General features: G+C 42.7%; 1 protein-coding gene across 2 annotated transcripts in view; it reads left to right on the plus strand.

Annotated features, from left to right (window-relative positions):
* The window catches only part of NVL (nuclear VCP-like), a 100109-nt gene that overhangs the window by 32298 nt on the left and 48687 nt on the right, over positions 1 to 19124 (plus strand). For both annotated transcript variants that reach the window (XM_015424595.1, XM_015424596.1), the window contains 6 exons: positions 3810 to 3954; positions 6127 to 6397; positions 9810 to 10028; positions 13677 to 13781; positions 16872 to 16934; positions 17676 to 17795. In XM_015424595.1, coding sequence (XP_015280081.1) covers positions 3810 to 3954; positions 6127 to 6397; positions 9810 to 10028; positions 13677 to 13781; positions 16872 to 16934; positions 17676 to 17795 — 923 coding nt within the window. The remainder of the gene's footprint in view (positions 1 to 3809; positions 3955 to 6126; positions 6398 to 9809; positions 10029 to 13676; positions 13782 to 16871; positions 16935 to 17675; positions 17796 to 19124) is intronic.

The following is a 19124-nucleotide window of genomic DNA, read 5'->3' on the forward strand; positions in this document are numbered from 1 at the left end:
ATATTTATATGGTTTAATTAATGGAATTTGTACAATTTTTCAGTTAACTGAAGAAGTTTAATGAAACGAGTGAATTTATACACAGGATCATTGTGTGATTTTCTTTCCATGTTGATTCTTCTTTCCATGTTGATTCATATTGTAATTATTTTTAAAAATTATATTTGTATATTTTTGTACACTTTAGCATATAAAAATACTTGCACAAAATATAAATTAGTTTAATATAATTTTATTTTATTTAGTGTCTAATTACAGTGCCTTTGTTGTTACTTTGTATTCCTTACACACTGTAATCCTTCTTATGCTGGCTACTTTGTTGCTCTCCTTGGCGGTTCATCCACTATAGTACCTCACCACTTCCACGGACACACCTGAAGTACAGTCCTGAAGTGCATGCTACAAGCATGGACGGCTTCAAAAGGGAATTAGATAAGCATATGGAGCAGAGGTCCATCAGTGGCTATTAGCCACAAGGTATAGATAGGGACTCTGGGGCAAGTGATGCTCTGTCTTCTTGGTGCTTGGTGGGGTCAACAGTGGGAGGTTCTGGCCCCACTGGTGGACCTCCTGATTGCACCTGGGCTTTCACTGTGTGACAGAGTGTTGGACTGGATGGGAATTTGGCCTGATCCAACATTGGCGTCTCTTATGTTCTTATGTTTTTATGTCCTCTTCAAGAAGACAGTGCACCTAGTTGCGCCAAACTGTGTGCTGCCATCTGATTGACTAGATGCATATTGTATTTATTTACTGTTGTTTTAAATTGGGTTTTAATGCTTAATTTATTATTGCTTTAATATTGTTGTCAGTACCTGATGTTGCCTGCCCTGAGCCTGCTTTGCAGGGGAGGGAGGGCTATAAACCTAAGATAATAATTAATTAATTAATTAAGTGACACAGAATTATAATTCATAGCTTAAAATTCACACTTTTTGTAATCAGGTGCATTCTGGAATATAAAGGAAATTACATAAAATAACAGCAGAACATTGTATTTAGGATTAGATTTTTTTTTTTTAAGTTTTGGGCATAAAGATGTGGTGTTGGTAATTTTTTTATGATAGGCGAAATCACTGCTATTTTATTGAAATATTTTGTTTTAGAAGAACAGACATTTAGGAGGTAGGATTTTGCTGTTTCAGTGCAATTGATTTATTTATGGCTTTGTGACAGTAGATAAGAATGGGAACAAAGTTTGAGTCCAGTGGCACCTTTAAGACCAACAAAGTTTTATTCGTATGCATACACTCTTCTTCAGATACAGTGAAACAAAACTTCAACCATTACATATAGTTGGGGGGGTAAGTTGCACGAAGGGCTACTTAGAGTCAAGATGCATAAGTAACTGTGTGATTATAGCTGAGGTTGGATTAAGACTATGATCAGCTAGAATCGCCCAGTTACTTATGCATCTTTAACTAGTCCTTCCTGGCAACTAACCCCCCACTTATATGTAATGGTTGAAAAAGTTTTGTTTCACTATATCTGAAGAAACTGATGAAATCTGAGCTGATGATGATAGCTCTGTAGTGATCAGAAGCAATCCTAAACAGAGTTACAGCCATCTGAGTCAATTGTGTGCTTCGAAAGAAGTAAGTCTTTTTAGGAATGTACATTAACAGTGCAATCCTATGCAGTTACTCCACTCTGACCTTTCAGACTGGAGTAATTCTGCATAGGACCACATTGCAAGTCCCTGGTTCACATGTCACACATCGATGAACTCACTTAAGTGGCCTTGGGCAAGCAACTCTTAGCCCTCCTTCTATGGAGTCTGAACTTAAAATATAAGGATTACTGAGATAATGCATACCGATATATGTTTCCCAAGTATAGCTCCCATCTGTGGATAGCTAAATCTGCAAATCGAGACCACGCTTTCCCCAAACAGATTTTTCGGCAAAGTTGGGGGACCCCTAGGTTTGCAGAAAAATCTGAAAAGCTAAAAAAAAATTCATTGAAGGTTTTAAATTCTCCCCAAATTAAATAAACTTATAGTTGGGAAACTGGAGAGGGGTCAGGGGCAGAGCCCTGGAGCCTGACAGCAGCTGTGGCAGACCCCAGCCACAGCAGACACCAGGAGTTTCTCCAGGCCTGACCACAGTGGATGCCAGGAGCAGATCCCAGACACTGCTGCCAGGCTCCAGGGTGAGTCACCCTGATGGTGATGGGGAGGGGAGGTGGTCCCTCTGTGAGTTTTGCGGGGGGCCCACTCATCTGTATACTAATAGTGAAGTCAGCCAAATATGAGGATACTTAAATCCAGTGAATGGAGCTGTGTGTGGGCAAGACTGATCTTTCTACAAACTTAAACAATGCCCTAGGTTTGCAGAAAACCGGAAAAAACAATACTTGGGAGGTTTTTTAAAAAAACCAAATAATAAAAGGAGAACCTGTATGTAAGAAACAGAAGGCCTCAGTGGCTGTTGCTAGGTGACCACAGCTTTCCAGGCTGGGTTTCTGTGGGTAAAAAGGCAGGGGGAGAGGGCAGGTCCTTCCAGGGCTGTTTTGGCCTTTGAGGGTAAGCTCATTGGGGATAGGCCTGACTAGGGTAGCCAGCTCCAGGTTGGGAAATCCCTGGAGATTTTGGGGTGGAGTCTGGGGAGGGGTGGGGCCTCAGCCAGATATAATGCCATAGAGTTTACACTCCAAAACAGTCATTTTCTTCAGGGAGACAGATCTCTGTCATCTGGACATCAGTTGTAGTTCCAGGAGATCTCCAGGCTGCATCTCAAGACTGGCACTCTGGGCCTGGCACCAACCACTGGGTGACTTGATACCGCCTGATCTACATGACTCAACTAGGCCTAGCTGCTTGCTGTTGTTCAACAGCAGCTACCCTATGAAAGCCTGTGTGATGTAGCAGTTTGAGCTTCAGAGTAGGGTCTGGGAGACCCAGGTTCTAATTCCCATCTTTCTGTGGAAGATCCCTGGGTGATTTTGGGCCAGTCGCATACTTTCAGCCTAACCTACCTCTCAGGGCTGTTGTGAGGATAAAAAGGAGGAGAGGAGAATAATGTAAGGTGCTTTGGTCCCACTGTGGAGAAAGGTGGAAGATAAATGAAGTAAATAAATAATAAATATAGCTGATAATGAGTAGCAGATAACAGGTAGGTTGGTGAATGGCTGAGAAATAAAGAATGAGACAGAGAATAGGGAGAGGATGTGTAAGAAGTGAAAGGGGAAATAATGTGGGGAGGGGGGGGATAAGGGGAACATGAGGTGCCCCCCACAAGTCCTTGAAGACTCCCTACCATGTAAGTGGGCCTGGCCCAGTGGCTGGCACTGCAAAACTGGGCCATAGTTTTTCTAGGTAGAGGCAGCATGGGGGGAATTGAAGGGAGGGCAGATAAAGGTAGGTTGGCAGTTGAATGGGAAAGAGAAGGAAGCAGGAAAGGGGGCTTTCATGGAAGGAAAAGAGGAAAATAAGGGGAGGGGGAAATGATGCCTCCCTCAACTGCTTGCAGGTTCCCACTTGTGAATAATAATGCTAAACATTATTAGATGGTAATAATCCTATTCTGTTGACTGCATTTGGAGTAGACATGGGCACATGGTGATTTAAGGAGATTCAGTATCACCAAGTTTATTGTAAATATCTGGCCTAGCTCAGTATTGTTGGTGTTGACTGTAACTCAGTTAAAAGAGGGCTGCATACAATGTAAGATTAAATATTGCTCAAGCCTGACCTCTGAGAGTGTGTACTCTGCCCCAGGTGGATGGAAAACAATGATGTCCTGATAGCAAAGCACAGTCTCCTTCATGGGTTGCCTAACAGTTTTCTGTTTCTTCCTGCTTTTCCTCAGACTTGAATAATCTGGCTTCCACAGCTCAGGTTCTAGTCATTGGAGCAACCAACCGACCAGACTCACTGGACCCAGCCCTGAGACGTGCAGGAAGATTTGATCGTGAAATTTGCTTGGGCATTCCAGATGAAACTGCCAGAGAAAAGTACATCAACCTTGTTTGAAATTTTGCTTTAAGAGATGCTAAGAGATGAATGGTACTTCTCTTTGGCATTTGACAGGCAGAGTCACTGTCCAAGTTATAGACTGTAAAGGTACAGGAGTTCTCTTGATGGCCAGCTTTGACAACCATACTTGAAACAATTAGTAGATAAATATTGGCGAATAATACTGACTGAATAAAAGGGTTTGCTATCTGTATTTGAAAGCTTAAGACTCTTCCATGTCATATTTTCTCATGGATTTATTTATTTATCCATACTTTTTTTGCTCTCCTATGATAACCGACATGGTAGAACTTTAGGCAGCATGATGTAAGTGTGCATATTCAACTGTAAGTTCCTCTTTACATCCTAACTCTGCTGGCCACAAGGGTAACGTGACACCTGTGTTACGTACCCTAAGATCTCTTTCTAAGCAGTGCTGATGTAATGGACCTTTCCTACCTCTTCCTTCCTGTCTGTGCTCCCTAAAATCCTGCTCCAGGGGGTTGGTGGATCCTCAGAAAGAGTGTAGGGTTTTTATTTAAAACATTTCTGTGCTGCCTTTCCATCCAAATGGGGTTCCCAAGGGTTCCTGCAGGAGAGTAAGGAATCAGTAGGAAACTAGTGACTGTGTGAGCCTTAGAATCCAATCCTTTGTGTTTAGGTATCACGTTATCCCCCCCATCCTGGATGACTACAAGATAAGATATTTCCAGAGCAGCATGAGAAGAAGTCACAAAGGGTAGAAGCAGTAGAACAGGAAATGTCACAGTAGAAAAATTAAAACCAGAGGACATAAAATAGTACTGTGTGAGCCATAGAATTAGCAGAGTAATCCCTGACTGCATCAGGTTTCCAACGGATGTTTGATTTTGTTAGTATTGCAGTTTGATGTCTGGAATCATGGACATAGCATTTTGCATATGGCAAGGGGAAAAGTCATAGGGCTGGATCCAAACTATATACCACGATGGAAGTACTCCTATGCGGTGAACAGCAAGGTCATCTTTGGATCTAACCAATTATTGGGATATTTGGCTGGGATCAATTTGATGAAATACATGCTTCCAGATTTTCCCTCCTTGCTTGGTTTACTTATGCAAATGAAAGATCATTTATCCTTCTCTATGCCATGGAAACGTCTTCGGACAGTGCTGGCTCTTTGGCTTGGAAACGGAGATGAGCACCGCCCCCTAGAGCCAGATTCGACTAGCTTTCGAGCAAAGGAAACCCTTACCTTTATATAATAAATTATTGTCTTGGCCAAGCATTTTTAAATAAAATTGAGAATATTTTTATTAATTTACTTTAGAATTGTTCAATTGTCTCTGCTTAAATTGTGGACCCACAAAGTTTGTCTTAATGATTTAATTTAAAATATCATATATATAAAGGCATGAATAGCAATACATAAATATCAAAATCATTGCCTGCTGAGATACTAACAGCCCTCTGTTGAGTTCCCTAAAATCCTGTTCCTGTGCATTGGTGTGTACATCTGCAAAATTGGCTATGGAGTCATGACCATTCCTTATATTTGGCAGAAATTGTCTTGGCATGCTAGTCTTCTGGTTGATACTCTCTGAATTGTAGTTTAGTATTCAATCCTATGCAGCCATTTTTCAAAAGCTTTGAGAAGATGGGTTAAATATGTAAACAGTGGGGAAGGAATTAATGGAGGCTAAATATTTATTTATACCCACTCTCCAGTTTGATGTGTGGAAGGTGTCTAACAGCCAAAGTAGATTACAGATTACACCAACTAAAAACATACCAAAATACAGCAAAGCCAAAACCATGGCATAGCTGCTCAGCAAAATAAGCAAGCACATAGGAACACAGGTCAGCACAAAAAGCAAAAAGTGGCAGCAAATAAATTTGAGGACCACAAAAGGCATCCTAAAGAACATGTTCATAATAACCTAGCACCTAAACACTAGCAGCAAGGCTAGTGTTTCATAGTCTCAGCACCACTGTGATGTGAGAGTTCACAAGGAGGGCTTCTGAAGAAGATTTTAATATGTAGGTGGGTTCACTTGCTAGTATAAGGTTGTTTTGGAGTATTCTGGACTTTAGGACTTTAAAGGTTAAAATCAGCTTCTCATATTGGCACATAAACATAATATGATCCCTTAAAATTACAGCTGCTGCTTCTACCATTTTCTGTTCAACAGAATTTTGAAGACGTTGTGTCGGAAGCTTAGACTCCCAGAATCGTTTGACTTCCATCACTTGGCTCGTATGACTCCAGGCTATGTTGGTGCTGATCTCATGGCACTTTGCCGTGAAGCAGCGATGTCCGCTGTGAATGGGGTCCTTGTTAAATTGGAAGAGGAAGAATCTGAAGCCCTGAGTAGTGAAGAAAAAGCACCTGGACAAGCCATAGAGAAGAAACTAGATGGGCTTGTAAAGGAAGAGACTGAAATGCCAGAGCTTCCCACTAAAGTATGTAGTTCTTTGTGTCTTGTACACTGTAAGTCTCCATGTTTTACAGTGTGTGTATATATGACTGGAAATGTTTACGCTCAAATCAGAGCCAAATCATATTGCCTTATACTAAATCAGGTCATTGGCACATCTATCTCAGTGCTGTCTGTATGGAGTGGTAATGGTTCTCTGGGGGGTCACAGGCCAAGCGAAGTCTTTCCCAACACCTTCTACTTGAGATCCTTTAGCTGGGTCAGGCCTGGGACCTGCTCTAGCACAATCAGTTCTAATTTTATACAAAGCTGCTTTAGAAGATACTGGGAAGATTCATAAGAAGGCATGTGTGTGTTTTTTTACTTCCGTAGAGTAATTTTTCATAATTGGTACTGGATTTCTTGATTTATGCTACTTACCTCATTGGTTTCAGTATGCATGTTATGTCTGTTTGTGTGATGCATTTTTATCCCACTGTTCCTTCAAGGAGCTCATGGTATTGTGCATGATTTTTGGTCCATCTGTGTAATCCTCACAGCAACCCCATGAGGCAGGTTAGGCTATCCGATAATTGTCAAACAGGATTTGATCCTGGGCCTCCCTGCTCCTAGTCCAGCAATCTACCGCTTCTTCTGATGTGTTAAGTAATCTGCCACTACTGGCTCTCTGTGCAGCATATATGACAGAAATATAAGGCAGAGATGTTCCGCCAGGCTTTCGGTTGAAGACATCAGTGGTTTACATCATAGTTGGCACCCTCCTCTTTCTTCCACCTTTACTGCTTCAGACTCCTCCTTAACCTGTTTATGAGACAGAAGAACAGCCCAGAGCAGGTTTTAGATTAAATTATAAATTAAATACACTTAGATTAAATTATAGACTGAAGATTGTGAAATTCGGAATGAATTGATTTGTTGATTTTAAACTGTATCTTTGTATGTTTTGATCGTAAATCACTCAGAGCTCTGTGTACTCAGGGATGGGGCAATTCAGAAATTTAATTAAGAATAATTAATAATAATAATAATAATAATAATAATAATAGGGTTGTCATATTAAGACAGCACAAGCCCCATTGAAATAAAACCACCAAGCAGACTACTTCTGTAAATCTCTCTGAAATTTAAAGGAACTGTGCAAGAGCACTATGGTTGCCTAGCTCCCATTCATTTCAGTAGTGTTTCTGCAGGATTATTTCTCATGGACTGTGCCCCAAATCTTCAGACTTGTCTTAGATGTGTTGGTCCCACAGAGCAAGAAAGGTTTATAATGTTTAAGCTGCAGAACTATGGCAACACACTATCCATATGCCAACTCATGGTCTTTAGCCAACTGTATCTGCAGATTTTTCAGTTACCAAAACAGGAGGGTTGAGTTGAGCAGGCAACTAATTATTCATCTAGATACAATCTCATGACAGCAGTGTTGGTATTTGAGTTTAGGCTGTTTCTCTCCACCCGTCATAGCTACGTAGTTGCTCAAAGGGAGGCAGGACTCTATATCTCATTATTTGTGTATAGTTATTCCTTGTTTATGGGAGAGATCATCAGTCATTTCTGTGGCATTACTGCAGGCCTTCTAATTCCATCCGGACTGTTTTGAAAACATAAATATTGGTAGTGGCATACCCTCCTTGGGGGAGGGGGAATGGAGGAATTCTTTGTTTTTTAAATGGTGTTTGTTTCTATTTCAATTTAACATCAACAGTGGATGTGAGTTAAAAAACTTTCTGCAGTCAAGGCTTCATTTGCTAATATGGAGACTTTGTTCAAAGATTCCAGATCTTTTTTTCAGTCACCGTAAGCAATGCTCTGCTGAGAATTTCAGGTGGGATTTTCCTGCTAAAGTTTTAATACTAATATGCATTATATTAATTCACCTAGTACTCTTATTGATGATCAGTTTGAGGTGGCTGTTTACTCTTGGCGTTTTAGTTCAATGCTATCTGTAGGCAACTGATGTAGAGAGCTCCTGATTCTTTCACTCTCGTCGTGCAACATCATTTCACTGGGTGGCTAGTGGCATTGTACCAGTGGCTGTTAGCACTTAAGGGGTAGTTAAAATTTCAGTGCTTACCTCCCATTCTGCAGGATTGCTGAAGAACTATGATGTTTTTTCAGAGACTGTAAGCACACAGAAGCTCTTAATTAGCACACAAAAGCTCTTAATTAGCATACAGTGCTCTTTGGTCAAATTAAGGATGTAAAATTTCCTTGTGCCACTCCTAAATTATTTTATTCCTGCAGAGTTGGCCAGCCTCATAGTTTCTGTCTTTTGAGGATGCTGGGAATGGCCATCCCCAAATCTCCTTTAGAGACGCCGCCTTAATTTTTCTCCCAGTTTCCAGATTTATCCCAAATAAAGACAAATGTTTGAAAGTAGATGATTTTCTGAATGAGATTCCATCTAAAGATTTTCCCACTTCATCTAGAGATCTTACCTAACCTGTTTCTGAATCTTAGTTCCTGTGTCTAAAGTGTAAACTGATGGTGCCTTTTGGACAGGTTCAGCCTTGATGAAACACTCTGAAATGGAAGGAGCATCTAATGGGTTGAATCTAATGGGTTTGGCACTTCTAAATATTTCTCTTATCTCCAACGGAAGTTGCATTTTCCCAGGAATACTGCATTGGTGCGCAGGGTGCAAAGCCTACAGTGATCCTCCTGAGTAATAAGACTGGCTGAGAATAGTGCAAGCTGAAGCACTCTGCCCTTATGATTTCTTAGTGCTGAAATAGAACTTAAGTAGGAGTTTGAAGTAATCCTAAATCATGACTGTTGGAGTAAATAGACAAAATGAGGGCCTTGTTCCTTTGGAGGGGTGCATTTATAAGGAAATGAAATGTTTAAGCTCAAGCCCATCTCTACCATGCATTTCTGTTGCTTTAAGCTCCTACTTGCCCATCCTGCTTCTTGGGAGTGAAGAAGATAATTGATGGTGATAATAAATCAGGATGCATATTACATTCCGTAGCAAGAATTAGTAGAACAAAAGTGTGAGCAGTGGTGCAGCAAGAAAAAACACTTTTTTAAAAAAAAAGAAAGAAAAAGAAAACTGACTTGAAAGGGCCATGCAGAAGTGAATCTGAAGTGAATGTCTGAAATACCCTTGCTGCAAGACAGAATCAAATGCAAGGGGATAAATGGCTTCTTTAAATATTGCATCTTTCTGCCTTTGAAAAGGCACATTGGGAATCTGAGCAGACAAAGCCAAAAATTGACTAGGAGGGCAGTTCAAGAGACGCACATCAGTATTTGACACTGCTCAAGTCTCTGTCATCCAAAACCAGTTCCAAGTTGCTGTGGATCATATCTGGGACATTGTCCTTGGACTCCTGTCTTCCAGTACTGTTGATCCACATGTCAAACTTTTTTTTTCCTTTTACCTGACCATTTCCTCTGTTGTCTCCCTCCCATCTCTTGTCTGTTGACTTTAGGATGAATTGAAAAGACTGCTTTGGTTGCTAAAGAATCCAGACCCCCTGGGGGAGGCTCAGCTGCAAAAACTCTGCATTGAGATGAATGATTTCATTGTTGCGCTGTCTTCTGTGCAGCCCTCTGCCAAGAGAGAAGGCTTTGTCACAGTCCCTGATGTGACGTGGGCAGATATCGGAGCCCTGGAGGATATTCGGGAGGAGCTCACCATGGCAATACTGGTAGGGGTGGACATTTTTTTACAAAATCCTGCTGAGGCATGCAAGGCTTGGATATCTTTTGTCAACTGTACAGCAAGGGAAATGTATACACAAGGCATCATTATGTGCTGTTTGCATGACATTTTGTGAAAAGAAATAAGCAGCACTCCTTGGTAATTTAGTCCATGAAATGTGCAGCAAATTGAAATGTTTCAGTAATTTCCCCTTTGAAATGGAGGCATATCAACTGAATCGTAGCTTTATAGTGAATTAGCCAAAGGCCTTCTTTTGGTCAAGCCTGCATGTAACTTGAGAAATACCAGGGTATAGTTAAAAAAAAAAGTAGCACATAAAAGGCGACGGTGCATATATTTCTAGGTAACTGATTCTGTGCAATAATTAGAAAGCTGTCACAGAAAACCAGTGCCATGAGGAGCAATTACAAGTGGTGGGGAAAGCAAAGGAACCTCTGGGAAAGAATCTCTAAGATTCTTTTGTCTTGAGTTCTGATTTAATACACAAATTGAATCCCTGTCTCCATAGATCTGATGCTGAAAATAACATTGATAACATGCAACCCGTGATTTGTAGCTTGGGAGCCAGCCTCATGGTTGCATGCTTCCCCCCCCCCCCATTCACAGTGAATTCTCAGTTCCCTTCCCCTTCCAGTGTTAGCCCTAGTTAAGAATCACATGTGAAGCAATCCTAGGAACAATTCCCTTCTGAACCAGAATTTGAAGCCATAGTTCGAAGTTGGCTTGCAAATCATGGTTATGAGGGAATCTGGCTCGTGGCAGTCAGTGTTGGTATTGGGATATATCTGACTCTAAATCATGATTAATTTAAAACCAGAACAAAAGAGTAAAGGGGTAGGAGCCTGCGTCTTCAAGGTTGTCTTCTGATTTACAAACCATGGGTGGCAGGAGCCAGCATTACTTCTATAGCATAGTTACAAATGATTTATTATGAATATGAATACTTCTAATTTAACTTCTGCAAACATGGGAAAGACCAAGCTACTCTGGCATTGGGGACTGAGATACCATTATGTGTGTTAAAGATTAAGATAAAATACACTACCTGGGATTTGTGGGGCAATTTTGTTACATAAGAACTATTGCATATTAAAGTGTATGAGGTTGTTTCAGTGTAACAATGATAACCAGAGCAAGATTAACTGTATGTATGGAAAACAGGACGGAGCATGCAAGATTCTTTACAAATTAGCCTGTTACCGTGACGGTCAATGTTCTCGATAGATGCGTGTGTGATGTTATCATCATCCTTTTTCTCATACTCTGGTGACTTGTTGCCTAGTTTTTGGAAGGGTTTTGTTTTAAAAACACACAAACCAGAAGCTTTGTCTAAAAGTTTCTATATATTTGAGACATGAGCTCCAGTACTTAAGGGCCACAAATTTGTCTACTGTATCTGAAAGCTTGGAGCTGCGGTGGCTCAAGTGGTTAAGACGCTGAACTGCAGGCTGTGGAAGGTCGGTAGTTCAGCAGTTCGAGACCCGAGTGTGCCGCATGACGGCGTGAGCTCCCGTCTCTGGCCCCAGCTCCTGCCAACCTAGCAGTTTGAAAGCAAGAAATGGCAAGTAGATAAATAGATACCACTTCAGTGGGAAGGTAACAACGTTCCGTGCGCCTCGGTGTTTAGTCATGCCGGCCACATGACCACGGAAACGTCTTCGGACAGCGCTGGCTCTTCGGCTTTGAAACGGAGATGAGCACCGCAACCCTAGAGTCGGATTCGACTGGCTTTCGAGCAAGGGAGACCTTTTCCTTTCTCTGAAAGCTTATACCCTGAAACTCTTGTTGGTTTCTAAGGTGTTACTTAACTCCAGTCTAACTGTTCTACTGCAAACCAACATGGCTACCCTCTGAATCTAGATTTATCTTTGAACTGATTACCAGTTTGGAGCCCTGTATCTTTCAACACTTTCTGCAACTGCTGTTCACAACAAGGCAGATTCCGGTGGGGTGCATGTTCTCACAAGCCAGTTTTTCTGTTTGTTTCAGTTGGAGCAGAAAGACTGAGGTTACTCTAGCAGAATCATTCCACCAGCACACATACACCTCATATAGCATGGACCACTAGCTTGTCATACAGTTTCCTTTTCCTTCCTTAGTATGTAGAAGTATACATTTTTTTATAGAACCCTAGGAAGAGCCCTTTTAGAGGCCCACCTCATTGGGAGAGATTGAAGACCCCTTTGGCTTCAGGAGTGACTTCCAAAGGCAAACACTTCAGTGGGAGGAAATGTTACTTTACACTGCTCTCTCAGAAAAGCCACTGCTTCCAAGGCTTTTCTCTGAAGCTCCCTCCTTCCTTGGCTAGCTTGACAAATGGCATTTTACAGCTATTCACACCACCATGAAATCAGGAGACCCGCTCAGGCCTCCAGGGGTCCTAGCCTTCTCCTTTCCTGCCATCTCTGTGGTAGTCATGTTCTTCTGGCCTCATGGCCAGTCATCTGGTACCCCACATGCAGCTGTACTTGTTGGCTGCTCTTCTCATGTTGGTTGAGTGTGTTGAGTCCCAGTGGGAGAATGGCAGGGGTGGGCTTCTCCAAAGTTTTTTGTAGAAGCATGCAAGAAAAAAAAATCATTATTTTTGAGATCTGGGAATAGCAGCCCCTAAAAATATTGGTAGATACCAAATTTCCCAAGTACCGATACTCATATAGTATTCAGACTCGGGAAATAGTTGGTATTTCTGAAGGAATTCAGGTCTACTATACCCATGGGGAGGGAAGGAAGAGCAAGAAGGCATGTTTAAATGCCTCCCCTTTCCTTCCCCAGCCTCCCTGCCATAGCAGGGGGACTGGGGAAGGAAAGAAACACCAAGAAGGCATTTAAACATACCTTCCCTTTCCTTCCAGCCACAAAACTGGTCAGTTTCACTCCCCTCTGCTTCCAAGTGGAGGGGAGTGAAACTGACCAGTTTAATGGCTGGAAGGCATTTCTGTTGAACAGCAAAGCCAGTGGGCTAGCCTGCTGTCAGGTTGAAATGCCTTCCAGGCATTTAACCCCTCTGTTTCACTGCCTCTACTTTTAAGCGGGGGGGGCAGTGAAAGGAAGGAGTGAAATGGCTCCCTGCCAGTTCAGCCTGACAGCGAGCAGGCCTGCTGTCCCACTGTTAGGCTGAAATGCTTGCCAACCCTGAAACTGACCAGTTTAATGGCTGGAAGTAAAGGGGAATAATTTAAAAAGAACAGCAGACCTGCAGTTCCACCTGTCAGTTGTTAGGTTTAAATGGCTGGCAGCTCAGTTTCACCATAGCTTAATGAACCCGAATAAAAACCGAATAAAATCTGCTTTTTGGGGGCTGAGCCATATGATACCCCCAAAATTCCAATTTTTTGGCTCGGTTTATGCCAAATGCACGCCCCTAGTTTTTTGCTTTCATGTGATCTTTCCCTTGAGAATCATTATGGCCTCCCTTTTAAGTCTTGAGTCTTTCCTTTACTTTTAGTGTTTGTCATGTGCCTCTGAATGCAGTGAGTGCTACAGCCAGAATTGTGTTTTATTTCCATTTAACAGCTGAATCAGGATCTCTTCTTCTTTTTAGTTGAGGGCAACTTACTTTGATCAGTTCATAATTCTTCATCTTTACCATATTTTTACATACAAAACTTTTAGCTAGTAACTGATTCTGTTACAGGCGCCTGTGCGGAATCCTGAGCAATTCAAAGCCTTGGGCCTGACAGCACCAGCCGGTGTGCTACTTGCTGGGCCTCCCGGTTGTGGCAAAACACTACTTGCAAAGGTAATTCACTACACAGGATCTCTGTATGTGGTGGGGTGTAGCAAGAAAACTAAACCAATGATTGCTGAGTTACAGCTTGGTTGTACTAGGAGTGTATTGATTTTGAGCATATGTCTCATCTTTCCAACATCTACTGTGCTGTAGACATAAAACAATTGGGGTGGCACAGTGTTTCTATTCTGTAAATTGTTTTCAGTTGAAGAGGAAATAATTTTGCATTGTGTTTCTTTTTCTGTGTGACTAATGAAATTGCAAGGCGCAAACTTATGAGTTGTACAGGACTTATCTTTGTGCTAGATATTGGGAGAGTAGGTGGGGAACAATGCTCCCTCCAAGCTGTGGAGTCTGGTGAGCAAAAATTATCTTTGTGAGCTACTGGCATTAGAGTTGTGAGCGATCAATTTGGCTACTGCATAAATCAGTTAGCTCTGGAGCCATCCTTCCTGAGCTAAGACAAAAATGTGTGACCTGGAGGCTAAAAAATTGTGAGCTAGCTCACACTAACTCAACTTTGAGGGAACACTGGTGGGGAAGGTAGAGTTAAAAAAATAAAGCACATTTGTGATGCCTGACAGTTTTAGCCAGCTGTGTCTGCGTGGCCATAAAATGGAAGCACATGCAGATCCTAAAACAATTTATTTTTTCAGCATGGAGCTTGAAATGTAAGACACTGCATTTTAAAAAGCTAAGCTGCCTTGTAATGTGTCAGACCCATCTAGCTGAGTAGTACTTACTCTTGCTGGCAGTAGCTTTCCGGAATCTTCAAGCAGCGGTACAGTCTTCCCAGCTGAGATCTTTCCAATTGGTGATACCATAGACTGGAACTTTCTTAGGAACTTTCCTTAGGGGAGGGGCCTTGGCTTCTGCTGTAGAACAGCTGCTTGGCATACAGAAGGTCCTAGGTTCAATTCCTGGCATCTCCAGTTAAGGACCATGCAGGAGGTGATGGGAAAGACTTCCTCCTAAGACCATGGAGAGCCGTCACCAGTCTGAGTAGACAATACTGACCTTGATGAACCAAGGGTCTGATTCAGTATAAAGTGGCTTCATATGACTTGCTGCATGTAAAGCATGTACTCTGCTAAGCCACCACCCTTATCTATATATATAATTATTGTGTTTTGGGGTGGCACTTTGCAGCTCTCCCATTGGCTGTGCAATGCACTCCCTCAGCCATTGGCCTGTCAGCAGCCACTCAAGAGTACTCACGGTCCAAGGAGAGATCCTATCCTGAGCCCACAACCTCCAGAGGTAGAGAGTATTGTGCGTAGGGAAAGAGGATTGCATTTAACCTTTGTTGATTTATGCCCTGTTGGTTCATAGTGTGTGCTTACTCCTACAGTTGTGCCTTATTCATTTAGTGTGTGTGTTCTCCGTAATTGTGTAAATAGTTAAATAAATTCTTTTATTTGGGCTACTAATCTGTGTTGTGCTGTGACCATCTCCCCCGCTCTGCACAATAACAAAGGGAGGGGGTAGCCCAAGGAAATAAGGAAAGGCCAGACTCTTGGGTTGCCAACTTTCCAGGGATCCCCAAAGATTGGGGATTCCGTCTCCAAGTAGGGAGATTCAGCCAGAGAGGTCTCACTGTCCCTCTAAAAAGGCAGTGACAATTCAGTGAGTGGTGGCAGCGAACTTAAGGAGTGAGATACGCCCACGGGACGAGGGTGGGAGGCGATCAGCTGAGTTGTAAACTGGAGTCCCTTTCACCACAGTAGGCAACCAAGCTTGGTTCAGACAAAGGAAGGAAACCCTTTGCAGGCCTTTGTGAGGAACTCATTGGGGCCAGTCCTAACTACAGTTGGCAGCTCCAAGTAGGGAGATTTCTGGAGATTTTCTAGTAGTCTATGGAAGCTATGGTTTGGGGAGGGGAGAGGCCTCAGCTGAACAGAATGCCATAAAGCCCACCTTCTAAAGCACATTTTCTCGGGGGGGGGGGGATCTGTTTTCTGGGGTTCAGTTGTGATACCTGGTGATCTTCAGGCTCCATCTGGAGGTTGGCTACCCTAAGCGTAGCAGTCAGTGCTTCAGAGCAGGGTCTGCTAGATCCAGGTTCTTGCTGTAGAAGCTGAGGGGGAGATTTTGGACCAGTCACAGACTTTAAGCCTAACCTACCTCACAGGGTTGTTGTGCAAGTCAAAAGGGGGAGAGGAGAACGATGTAAGCTGCTTTGGTACCCATTGCAGAGAAAGACTACTTTCCCCCCTGGGAAACCATTGTTGCCAATCTCCAGGTGAGGGCTGGAGATCACTCAGAATTACAACTGCTCTCCAGATGGCGGAGATCAGTTCCCCTGGAGAAAATGGTGGACTCTGTGTCCTTATACCCTGCTGAGATCCCCCCCCCCCATGATAGCCAATGTGACGTGGCAGTCAGGGCTTCAGAGCACAGTAGAGGCTGCAGGTGGGGGGGATGGAAAGCTGAAGGGTGAGGGGGAAATAAAGGTAGGTTGATGCTTGGCTGGAAAGGAGATAGGGTTGCTAACTCCAGGTGGGAAATTACTGGAGATTTGAGGGATTGAACCTGGAGAGAGTGAGGTTTGAGGAGAGGTGGGACCTCAGATCGGTACGATGCCATAGACTCCACCCTCCCAACCACCCATTCCCTTCTGGGGAACCATTGTTGCCAATCTCCCAGTGAGGGGTAGAGAGCACTCAGAACTACAACTGATCCCCAAGAGGGAGGGCAGACGTCAGCTGCAGTCAGAGGGGCAGGTAACAGTAGGTTGATGGTTAGCTGGGAAGGGGATGCGGTTGCCAACTCCAGGTTGGGAAATTCCTGGGGATTTCAGGGGTGGAGCCTAGAGAGGGTGGGGTTTGAGGAGGTCGCCACAGCAAATTGACGCTGAGTGCCCAAGGCCTTGGCACTCTCCCAGAGCCTCTTTCTAGAGCTCGTTGTATTTATTTCCACAACAAGCCTTATTCCTAGTTATTTATAAACAAATTACTACTTATAAGTAGCGATCCAACTGGAAAATCAGGTATCTCTTCTGTTTGTGTTCAAGAATGTGTGAGAATGTTATAATTAAATAGATTTTCAGGTGATAGAGGACTAGTATATGAATGAAACAGGTTCTTATCTTTCTTGTAGGCTGTGGCAAATGAATCTGGGCTAAATTTCATTTCTGTGAAAGGTCCTGAACTGCTGAATATGGTGAGTTTTGGTTGTAGCACTGGTTTGCCAGTCTGGGTTTGGGGGTATATAAAAGTTTTAGGGGTCAATTCAAAGTGGATAATGCACAAATAAATTTACATTTCATATAGACACTTTCTGAAAAACATCAATAGACCAGACTTGTGTGAAATGGAAATGACAAATGGGAATTTAATAATTCAGTACGAGCCCAATTCTGAATAAAACAAACTAGAAAATTCTGGGAGGTATGTACTCTTGACTGAGTGATTTCCAGGGCTTTTTTGGTGCCTTTACAGAACAGTGCAGCATACCAGAACCTCTGGATGGATGGCCCCTTTGCAAAGAGGCCAGTAGAGAAGGCAGTAAGTGGGACTGCAGAGAGGGTAGCAGGGCAGATATCATCAGCTGTGACAGAATATATCAGCTGCTGTGTTGCCTTCTCTGTAGGCCTCCATCATGAATATCAGCACCTTTCGTTCATTCTTTCTTTACAGAAAAAGAACTGGTTATTTCCATTTGTTTACTAATGTAGGGATTTATTGGAAGGAACTCCCCCCCCCAATTAATTATTACTTTGGACACAATTCAGCTAAAGCGAAACCCTTTGAACTCCAGTAAGTTTCAATAGGAAGGGCAATAAGTGTTTAACTTTCTGCCATTGAAGTCAGTGAAGCTTAATGGTAGATCCTGATCTAAAGATCTGTTGAAATAGCGGTGTTTCGTGGACTTTTACTGTTGACTTTTTCTTCCTTGTTTCAGTATGTGGGGGAAAGTGAGCGTGCTGTACGTCAGGTTTTCCAGCGTGCAAGGAATTCTGCTCCTTGCGTTATATTCTTTGATGAAGTTGATGCCTTGTGTCCTCGGAGATCAGACCATGAGGTGAGCCTAAACACATATCCATGAGAAACTATCCTGTGCTACACACTATTCCATGTCACTCCTTTGTGTCCGTAGGATATATTTCCAGCATTTCTCAAACTGGGGTCCAGTGATCCCTCAGGGGTCTATCAAGGTACTCAAAAGGATCTGGGAATCCTTTGTAAGGACATAGGACAAGTTCTCATGCTGCCTGACTAACATAAAGAGCCTTCTATTTTCTGTGATGGGGCAGGTGCTTTGCATCTTAGTGGAAACAGACAGAATTAATTTCTCCCTCTTTCCAAGGGCAGGAACTGTACTACCTTTTGAAACCTGACCTTGCAGGCCAGGGGTCTCAAATCCTTTTGAGCCTGCAGGAATCTTTGGAATTTTGGCTGCCAGAGGAGGCAGAGCTAAATGCAATACCTCCCTCCTTACTTTGTGAAAGAATGGCATGGCAGCTATGCTGAACAAGAAGTTGCCTTATTCAGGCTTTGACCATTGGCCTGTCAAAGTCTGTACTTTGAATGGAAGCATGGTCCTGCTGCTGGGAAGACAAGCAAGCCTGGAGAAGGAGGGATAGGCTTCTACTCCTGAACAATTATCTCCCCTCATGCAGCAGCCCAGATTCTTCTCTGCTGTGCAAAAGAAGTTCATGGGAATAGTTGGTCAGAGCACAAACTCCATGCAGTCGTTCTCGACCCCCGTGTGCCCCATTTTATTCCATGATGAGCACATGAAGCAGCCTTATATCATTGGCCTATCAGAGCCAGAATTGGCTCTACTCTGGATGACAAAATTCTTGGTGATACTCTGTTAGCAAGAGACGGGTCATTTAAAATTTTCTCTGGCTTCCCATACTAATAAGCCTTTTATTTTTAGGAGGAGCTGCTGTTTTTAGAAGTTTTTTTCCTGTAAAAATTTCATAAAAGCTTGTTTCACAAAAAAGAGGAGAATAAAAAGAAATAAAGGGAAGTCCAAAGGGGCAGGAGGAAGGAGATTAGGGGATAAAAACAAGGAAAGCCTGAAGGGTGAATGGAACCAGAAGCCCAGGTACTTACCAGACTTCCTGATCCTCCAGTGACTGCTGTTGTAGCTGTGGAAAACCCTTCCATTTGAATGGAGGCAGCAAACAACCAAGCCCTGCCTTACAGTGATCTTGCCCACTTTCTGACAGTTTACTGGGCACAAGGGGAAGTACTGGTGGGTGCCCAAAGGGGACTGCAGAGAACCCTTTTGAAGACCATGTACAGACAGTGTTGTTGTTGTTGTTCAGTTTATTTATTTTAAGGTTAAAAACTCCTACATTGAGTCACTTTTTATTTATTTATGGAAATCACCCGCAAGCAG

The sequence above is a fragment of the Gekko japonicus genome, unplaced genomic scaffold (assembly GCF_001447785.1).
Source record: "Gekko japonicus isolate JY-2015 unplaced genomic scaffold, Gekko_japonicus_V1.1 scaffold404, whole genome shotgun sequence".
NCBI classification, from domain to species: Eukaryota; Metazoa; Chordata; class Lepidosauria; order Squamata; family Gekkonidae; genus Gekko; species Gekko japonicus.